This window comes from Sebastes fasciatus, chromosome 18 (genome assembly GCF_043250625.1).
Source record: "Sebastes fasciatus isolate fSebFas1 chromosome 18, fSebFas1.pri, whole genome shotgun sequence".
Taxonomy (NCBI): Eukaryota; Metazoa; Chordata; class Actinopteri; order Perciformes; family Sebastidae; genus Sebastes; species Sebastes fasciatus.
The window spans coordinates 15,346,809-15,356,600 of record NC_133812.1 but is presented as its reverse complement, the minus strand read 5'-3'; the positions used below and the strand labels follow the sequence as shown (position 1 = coordinate 15,356,600).

Below are 9,792 nucleotides of genomic sequence, written 5' to 3'. Positions count from 1 at the left end.
ACTACTGTTAGTATCTGTGGGTTGGGAGTGAGTATGACGGTATATTTACTGAATATCTTTACTTTCTTCACCGTAAAAGCTCTGCATATGTGTCACTCTTTACACTTTTAGCCGTGCGTAACCAGGGTGATGTACCTATTCTTGTCTCCGAGCAACCGAGCCATCCGGTGCTGAATCAGGAAGCGACACCGTAACAGCTTACCTTTGGTGTGTTTACAGATTTAAAAGCACAAGTTCATGCTTTAAATCCGGTCTCGAGAAATGAAATCTACGGAAAAATAGTCCGGTTTCTTGCTGTGGACATTTTATCCAAAACAATTCCACCTTTTTTTACGCACGGTGCCAAGAATTTACGCGTCCTTGGTGACCTAAATCTAAGAAATTAGCAGCTTTTCCATGATTAAAAAGCCATTATTAGTGGTCACCCTGGTCTATTAGGTCCGCAAAAACCCACATCATCCACTGTGAAAAGACAGGACACATCTGAGTACTTCTTCTGCGTCTTCTCATCTGGTATACCTATAACAGTCCCTCCTCCTTTTCTCTCTCTTGCTCTTTCACACACACACACACACACACACACACACACACACACACACAGGATTCACAGTAAAAGTGGTAACTTGAAAAGCCCATATAGGAAATGATGGACCAACAACTCCAATTACTACCCGTTTGCTCCAAAAGAGTAAATACTGGTCGTTTATTTGATTTGTAAAACATTAAAAGGATGTGTAAATGAGTGAGTGACACATGCATGTGAAATGGGATATTTCTGTGGGAGACAGCTAGAGGGCACACTAGGGGAGTGAATATGCCTTGTGAAGTTTGAGTAACATATTGATATGAGTATAGAAGATGTGAAAGCATTGGCAACACAATGCAGAAAAAAACAAAAAAAATAAACAAAAAGTTGATTCATTGTTTATTGCTGTTTACTGGATAAAGCATATTTAATATAATTTTTTTTTTCAACCTTTATTTAAAGGGACTATTTGTAACTTTCAGAAATGCTTGTTAAAGCAGTGAGGTGTCACACGTCAGCTAAAACCACAATATCATTCTATATTTCACCTGCTTAGCACCCGGCACCCGGTCGGAGACGGTAACGTTACTCTTCCTGCTTCAGCCCCGCTGATAACGTTTCTCTCTGCGGAGCCCCGTCACTTCAGAAGACACGGAAAACCTCTGTTGATCTGGAGGAGCTGCAGCATTTATTTCTTCACAAACGTCCACTGTACATTCACTAGATATTCTCAGAGCTAAACTAACTCTTCTGCAGTGTGGAGTGAGCGCGGTGTGTGTGAAGGCGAGCAGGCAGAGGAGCAGAGACTCCAGCCACACGCGAGCGCACATATGCGAGCGCGCATGTGTCCCGACCCCTTACATTTATACGCTTAAAAAGTTACAAACAGTCCCTTTAACCAGGTTAGTCCCATTGAGATTAAGAACCTCTTTTCCAAGGGAGACCTGGCCAAGACGGTCAGCAGCAAGAACACAAAGTTGCAGACACAAATAGAGATAAAATACAATTCACAAACACTAAAAGCACTAAAATTTGCATTAAAAGAGAACTATCTAAAGACAGATGGGGGGACTAAAAGGAACTTTTCTTGGAGTCAGCTGTACAACAAGGGGGCTAAAAACATTGGCATGCCATAGAGTCTGCTTCTAAAGCCTTCATTTGAGATTTTTGAAAATATTTAATGATACAAGCTCCTTCATTATCTCTTATTGGTCATACATTGTACATTATTACACTTCATGATTTCAAACATGAAAGCAATCTCTCACACAAGTCCTGACGGGGTTAAAGAGAGAATAGCACAATGGAGCTGGATGCACGACGAAAGCGCTTCACATATTTGAACGGGTAAATCCAGCTGAGACGCACAAATTGTTTTTCTTTTCTGATCCTAAGGTTCACATTCGGTGTGAAATCTCACAAGCGTTCATTTTAAAACAGTGGTTTTCAATCTTTTTCGTGTCTAGGACCCCTAAATTCATACACATGAAGTCACAGACCTCCATTTGATAAGTTTTCGCTTCAGTGACCTCCATCTGAAAACATTTTCGTGGTTAGATAAGACTATAATTATATCAGAATCGGAACTCTTATGACTCTTATTCACATCGGGCTCACCGCTCACTTCTATAGTGAATTAAATAGTGAAAATAAACTATTCCCTATTTTTCTGGGGACCCCCTGGAATTCCCTCAAGGTCCTCTGGGGGTCCCCGGACCGCTGGTTGAGAACCACTGCTTTTAATGTTGTGCAGATTCAGAGGTGTTGTGTTTTATCAGCTTTATCAAGTTTTCTTATGGTGTGTTTCCTGCTTATTTCTTCCCGATCACAGGAATCGTCTAATTCTTTATACAATATCTTAATCCTCATCAACAGGTTTATTGCAGAGTTTTCTCCAAAACAACAGATAACAATGCTTGATAACCAGTTGCAGTCTTCTCCTTTTTTTGTTGCAAAAACAAATTGTCCAACTGGAACACACTAATCATCCTAAGCATATCCTGGCCTCCATCCTCACCCTGGAACCAGATGGCCGATCCAAGACTTACAGAGCCATTATGTTTGGTCTCTGACGGCCAATCAAGTTTGAACCATACACACTCAACTTGGCTTACAACTGCACCGCATACTGTTACCACATTTGACCTCAACCAATTCCATGAATAATGCCTGGATGGAAAATAATATTTTATGGGTGATGTGGGTTATAACTTCAGCTGAAAGGGTAACACGTTTTTTTTTATCCAACAATTCTTTTTTGCTGTGTTCTCTCAGCATTCCTGTCATCTTTTATCCATGTTGATGTGATCGCTGACCTTGACAAACAAAGTTAAATTAATTAAAAATATTGAATTGCAGGAAGGTTTATTTCCCTTCTTTTGGGTCTCACACAGGATACCAAACATCCTCACCAAGTTGTAGGATGACATGAGAGCAGCGACTCTTTTCAACACTTCCTTAGCGATGAATCTTGGCAATGTCTTTCAGCTGCTTGGTGAATGAAGCGTGCAGGGCCTGCGATGAGATCTCCAGCCTGTTGGCGATGTCCGCTGCGGCACGGAGCATGTCTTCAAAGGCCAAGGACTCCTCTCTGATTCTGCTCCGGAAAGACGAACAATCCAGGTCACCAGGTGGAGTGACGGGATGGAAGAAACAACGACAGATGTGGAGACAGACAGAGTAAGTGTGAGAGGAGCGGAGAGCACGTTAAATACAGTATAATTAGGAGTAATACATATGGTTGCGGTTAAAGCTGGTTATGTAATGGGAAAGATTGTGTAAAGGGGAACATATATATAATGCAAAGCATGACCGAGGGTTGTTTAGAGGTGCTCCAAACCACGTATAATAATATCTGTAAGTGTAGACATGAATGCTCTTTAGTATTCATGTAGTAAACAGAAACCTTGATAGCAATCTAGACTGCAAGCAGAGACACAATGCAGGAGCCCCGCATCATGATATTAATAATTTTGCTCATTTCTTTTGATTGACATGTGCATTATGAAAGACAACGCAGTCGCCTATGCTCTGATATAAAAAGGCAAAAGATTGCTTGTCTCTGCCGTCATTTAAACGCAGATTTTCGCTCACAATTTCTGTTACCAGCTTTCATTTGTTTACTTCGTCAGTACACCAACAAACAAGAACTGAAACAAGAAAGATCTTTTGTTTGCTGCACTTTTTACATTTCAGCCTTTACCATTATGAAGCTCAGCTCAAACACATTCCTCTGAACTTCTTGAAAAAATGGATTACTTACTTCTGCATCCCAGCGCTCAACACTTCCCCTTCCAGCTGCTTTTCCATATCTTCTTCAGCTTTCTCTACCACCTCGTGGCAACTCTTGTGGTCCTCTTGGGTGCCAATGACATTTTCCTTAATCACGTCCTCGTAGCTCTGATCTCCCAGCTCTGCCCCCACAAACTGCACCAAGTTCTCCATCACTGCCTTGTTTCCATGCTGGATGGCCTGCAGATATGCCAGCTCCTCTTTCTGGGCCTTCAGACGTCGAGCCACAGCGGGGTTAGTGCTGAAGTGGACTGAGCACTTGTCCAGTTGAGGCTCGTACTGCAGCGTAGGTGAGGCTGATGATGGTGATGATGGTGAGAAAGCTGCTGATGTGATCCAGTCTTGATCGTTTCTTATCCTCACAGGCTCATCACCGACTGCCTGAGATGTGTCATTGGTGGCCATTATCGCAGAGTCGATATCAAAGCCTGAACCCCAGTCTCCACTTTGGCAGAGCGTTGGGGTTGCCATGGATACCCAGGCCAAGATGAAGGGCATCCAACAACGCCACATGGTGACCTGAAAAGAAGAAGAGGAGGTGAGTGACTGTGAATAACTTGACCAACAGGTGAAGAGGCACCTTAAGGGAGTTGTCTGACACTTTGGTTTTTCTACAGATTAAACAAACATCATATAATGTGTTAAATAGTGAGCTTGAGAGGTGCTGGTTGGCAGATTCTGTTATCTTCGGACAGGTCCAGACTAGCTGTTTCCCGTCTTTATACCAAGCTAAGTTTAACTGGCTGCTTGCTGTAGCTTCATATTTAACAGATATGAGGGTGATATCAATCTTCTCATTTAACACTCAAAGCAATTGAGCGTGTTCTCCAAAATCTACAATTATTTAAGTGAAATGCACATTTTAAGGTGCTGGTTTAGCCCAGACGATACAAGTTACACGTTTAGTGTGATTTCTGTTCAAACGGCAGTCCTTAAACTTTTTTTATTTTTGTTTTTATCCGTGTCTCCAGTGGTACTTACCAAATAAGTCACGACGCTAAGATAAATAAATGTAAATTCATGTTTAAATTCATCTTTTAAAGAAGTCAATACCTCTGCAGAACTTTGAAGCACTGAGGGAATATTAAGTGTGAACCCTCATTTGTCCACCATCACCTTTTTAAATCAAAGTTTCTCCTCTCTGCTCCTTCAGTCATCAGGGATAAACAATTTATACAGGATTGAAGTGTGAATCCAAAAAGACCACATGCTGTTCATTACATTAGCACAGCTAAAAGTCTAATCTAAAGGTTTCCCGTTGTGTTTTCTGCATCTCCATGTTTTAGACAGCTTTATTGAAATCATGATTTGATGATAGATATTCTGCCAAGGGAAATGTGCTCTGGTGGTTTCAAAGGCTAAACCGCATTAAGGGGACTTAACTCTGACCTCTCATGACCTTTAGACATTTATCTTACGCATTTCCCAGTTGTCATTCCTTCTGTCACACTGTACCTTTCAGTAACATAGAAATGTCTTCTATTTAATCTTTAATATTGTAGAGGCTCAAAAATGTGACACTCTGAATGTCACACTGCATATTTTAGCAGTGATCATTTCATACCAATGTATAGTTTATCAGCTAACATTTCCTTTTTTAATATGTCACTGACACCTTTATATAATAGTATAAAATCCAATATATTATATTTAGTCAAAAAAGCAAGACCCACCGAATGATAGTATAGCTTTGTTATATTTTCATACAAGGCTTTCCTGGAGAAATTCATGCTTTTTCCACTATTTCTAACATCGATGCTGTAAAAATGTTACGTTAAGTTGTGCTGTTTGTGTTGTGTTTATATACTGGAGAAGGCCTCACTCTCTGTCGTCGGGCCATGGCTTAGCAGATGCATGAGTTGTGTTACGCTAGGGCTGTAAGAGCCGACATAGCCCATTGCAGCAGTGTTTGTGTTGTTTTTGGTAACTGGCAGCTGTCTGGGAATCTTTCACAACATCTTTTCACCTCGTAAATCCTTACAACTCATCAGAGAGCAGTGCGGGAGCTGTTTTTGCAAAAATGTCTAACATCAGATTTATTTTCTCAAAGTGTTTGCCCTTGCTCTCTACATGTGGTACAGTCAAACAGCAACAGTGTCACTTTATCATTTTGCAGACTCATTTCTCTCTGGAAATATATTTGAAAAACCCGAACCAGGCCTGTGAGGTAGAGGCAAAGCAGAGCTCTTTATGCTGTTGGCGCACATTTGGTTTCAGCAGCAGTTTACTTTCACAGCAGTCTTGAAACTATTTCAAACTTCTCATTGCTGGAGTGAAAATTGGAGTTTGTTCACTTGCACCTCTTGCCATGTTTTGTCGAGAAACGCAGAATGAATGGCCTGTCACGCTTGCTTCAACGGACACCGTAAAATTGTGTATTTATTTTAAGTTTTAATAAAACAACCAACTGTTGGCGGCTTTCTCTCTCACTCTCTCTGTTTCTGATTACTTTACAGTAAGTGGTGACCTCACACATATGTTACAGCAGCTATAAGAAGAGTTGTAAACAGAAACCAGTTCAGACCTATCAAGACTGCAGGAAGAGAGAGTAATACATTTGCTCATTTCTTTTGATTGACATGTGCATTGTAAGTGACAGGCTGGGATAAAACAGATTTAATGAGTTATTTCCAGCGGTGACGCATGTCAAGATGATTGAGATTTGTTATTTGGACAGTTTGAATATTTCAGATATTATTTACGCCATGAGCATTTACAAACATTATTGGACTATAATATATATCTGCTGCTTCACTGTGACTAGTCATTCTTTGTCCTTAAACCCACCACTCGTATAGTGTGTACCCTCAAGTGTGCAAATCTTAAAAAACATTTGACATGGGTTAGACAGATTCAGAAAGCACACTTGTTGGTGAGTTTACTGTGAAACTTGAGAGCAGAAAACACTGAATGCTGAGTGGCGTCTAACTGGAGAGCTGCAGAACAACATGTCCAAAACTTTTTATTACTCTGAACGTTTACTGGACTTGTTTGGATGTAAACCAAAACCTTATGGCATAGAGTGACAACGCTCTCAGCCTAATGACACAATGCAGCCAGTGGAAATATAATTCATCCAAAAATATAACTTTATTGTGTCTGAGTTCATTTACCATCGCAGCAGTAAAAGGCGCAAGTCAAAGGACATTTAGTGACATTAATTCAGTCTCCCTGCTAACTAGAAGCACACATGCTCCTGTCTGTGTCACAGATTGGCAGGAGCACTGGCCTTTGTCTTTGGAAAATGTCTGCACAATTTCCACGCTGGCGTCTTATGGTTTAGATGAAACAGTGTTTGTGTTAGACTCTCCGTGGCCTGTAGTGACATTTTTTTGGCTTCGCTGTGAAGGATCTGTCATTGTGAAGTGGTTTTTATAGGCTGACTTTTCTTTTGGCTTAAAATAGCAGGAGCTCGCCTGCAGAGAGAAAGAAGTCCACCGCCAAGAGCTCCGAACACCATTAGGATATTTCAGTTCTTGTGTTTAATCTTAAAAGAAACACCTTGTTTAGTGGTTCTTGTCACAGCAGTGCAGTGATTATTGATTGATTGATTGATTTACTATAGTAATTCAAATAAATTCTTCCACTTTTGCTGTTAATTATCCAGAACAACTTCTTACAACTACTTTGACTATAGCCAGTATGCACACTGATGCAGTAGTATAGGCTGCACAAAGACATTAAAATATGCAAGAATTGTAATATTGAAGAAATCCGGATCAATTTTCCCACCTTGATTGAATAAATCAATCAGTACTACAGCTAATGATTACTTTCTCAAATGATCGATTAATCATTTGATGGTCTATTTGACTCTAAATGGGACCATAATTTACTAAATGAACATCATGCTGTATTGAAGAAGACTTGAAACTAGCGATTGAGACCATAAACTCATGTTTACAATGTTTACTGAGGTAATAAATCAAGTGAGAAGTAGGCTCATTTTCTCATAGACTTCTATACGATCAGACTTCTTTTTGCAACCAGAGGAGTCGCCCCCTGCTGGCTGTTAGAAAGAATGCAAGTATAAGCCACTTCCGCATTGGCTTCACTTTTCAGACCAAGAGGTTGCCCACTGGTTTGGTCCATAAAATGTCAGAAAAAAGTACAAAAAATGCTTTTCACAATTTCCATAAGATCAAGTTGAAGTCTCCAAATTGCTTGTTTTGTACGACCGTCTATCCAAAACTAAAAGGTCTTCAATTTATGATCAGAAAAGCAGCAAATCTTCACAATTTAGAAGCTGGAACAAGGAGATGTTTGGCATATTTACCTGAAAAGTGACTAATGTGATTCATCGATTATCGAAATAGTTACCAAATTATACTTGTCACTCACTAATTGTTTCATCCTAAAAATGAATAGGATGAATTGATAAATTATGTCACTTGGTCGTGACATATTTACCAATGAAATCTTTGTTTGTCCAGTCTTTTAGTTGTCAAAGTGCATCTTGAATTTGATACTCGTCCCTGGCAACATCTTTAGCCGTGGGTCAGAGCTAATCTGAGTGTTTGTGTTGTAGCTGCAGCTCGACCCTCTGGCCCCTCTGGCCCCTCTTGTCAAAGCCTGAACAGGTGTGTTTCACAGGTGTCGCAACACTCAACTCAATTCAGTGTTGTTATGGCAACAAGGTCTTTGCCAATAAGCCAGTACAGCACAGAGAGGCCTCACAGTGTTGATATACAGTTCAATGATAGGTAATCATGTAAATTGGAGACATTCTTGGCAGCATAATAATCTCAGAGATAAGTACATGTTTGCACACACGCACACCTAAACATATACACACACATATCCATAATAATAATAATTATAATAGTAATAATAATACATTTACTTTATAACGCACTTTAAAAAGTACTAAAAGGCACTTAACATGATAACAACAAAAACAGTAAAAGCCAGTAAAAACAGACACATTACATTAGAACAGTCTAAAGACAATTACATTGAATTACATATTAACATGTACTGTACATACATGTCTATTCTTCTCTAAAGCAACCATCAGTAACAGTATTCTACAACCACACACTAATTTAATTATCGGTATATAATACGTATAAATGCCATAAAAAGGTAACAGTAGGCTGTTTGAGTTGAGTGCCAGGTGAGAAAACCCCAGCATCCCATTAAACTCTAAACTAACTAAAATTTCATAAATCCAAAAACCAAACTTACCAAACTCCAGTAATTTCTCACAGCTAAATTCTGCCACCTCCACTGCTTCAGTCAAGCAAAACGACTGAAAAGGCTCAGGACTAGCATTCACAGGCACAGTGAACAAAATACTCACTTGGTTTCCTTCTTCATGTCAGGGAAAAAAATGCAGACACACGCACACACAATTAGGGTTTGGCTGGAGAGTGTGGTCGTCTGTGTGCCCCTGTCTGCTGTTGGGAGGGGAAGGTAGGGGAGGGGGGTGCGTGTAGAAAAAGGCTGAAACTCAATGATTTCTTTCTTTGCAGTGGAAAGAGAGGCTGGCAAAAAGAGGGTTAAAGAGGGGGAGTAATCTACTTCACATCTGTGGGCTCTGGTGGGGGACAGAGGAAGCAGGAGGGTTCCTTTAGTATAGGGGAAATACATATACATTTCCTATTTATTTTAGGAATGGTCCCCTTAAAATGTGTCTGAAGTGTGCACTTAGGTAATGTGAAATGTGAAAAGAAAACACCAAGCTCTTTTTCCCAGCAGATATTATTCCAAACCAAGACAGTGTACAGTAGTGACAGATTAATAATACATTGTAAAGTAAGGTTGGCAGGGTTTATAAAGCTCCGATAATGTGGTTTAATTGCATTTGCTTTTATGAAATGTATCCTTAAAAACACTGAGTACTAGAAAGGGGGTGTACTTCTCACCTCATATCCAGCTCTGACTAGTGAAACTTAATTTAGAACATATCTTTTCTATTTGCAGCAAAATACTAAAAACTGATGCTAAAAACTGATTCTTTAAACTTCTTAGTT

At 39.9% G+C, this 9,792-nt stretch overlaps 1 protein-coding gene across 2 annotated transcripts; it reads right to left on the bottom strand.

Moving 5' to 3' along the window:
- Nucleotides 1-688: 688 nt before the first annotated feature.
- On the bottom strand, nt 689-9,217 carry LOC141756431 (uncharacterized). Of its 2 annotated transcripts, none has more exons than XM_074616123.1 (3): nt 9,120-9,217; nt 3,789-4,336; nt 689-3,122 (listed from the first exon to the last, which is right to left on the bottom strand). In XM_074616123.1, the coding sequence occupies exons 2-3, from the start codon at nt 4,328-4,330 to the stop codon at nt 2,984-2,986; spliced, it is 681 nt and encodes a 226-aa protein (XP_074472224.1). In that variant the 5' UTR covers nt 4,331-4,336; nt 9,120-9,217; the 3' UTR covers nt 689-2,983. The 2 variants fall into 2 exon arrangements, with proteins under 2 accessions (XP_074472224.1, XP_074472223.1); XM_074616122.1 differs by having other exon boundaries at nt 9,005-9,136.
- Between the last annotated feature and the right edge of the window lie 575 nt (nt 9,218-9,792).

Bases quoted from the DNA above. Each gene is read 5' to 3' on its own strand.
- LOC141756431 (XM_074616123.1), bottom strand. From the start codon at position 4,330: ATGTGGCGTTGTTGGATGCCCTTCATCTTGGCCTGGGTATCCATGGCA. The intron at 3,123-3,788 runs GTAAGTAATCCA...TTTCCGGAGCAG, and splicing joins TTGAGCGCTGGGATGCAGAA to AATCAGAGAGGAGTCCTTGG.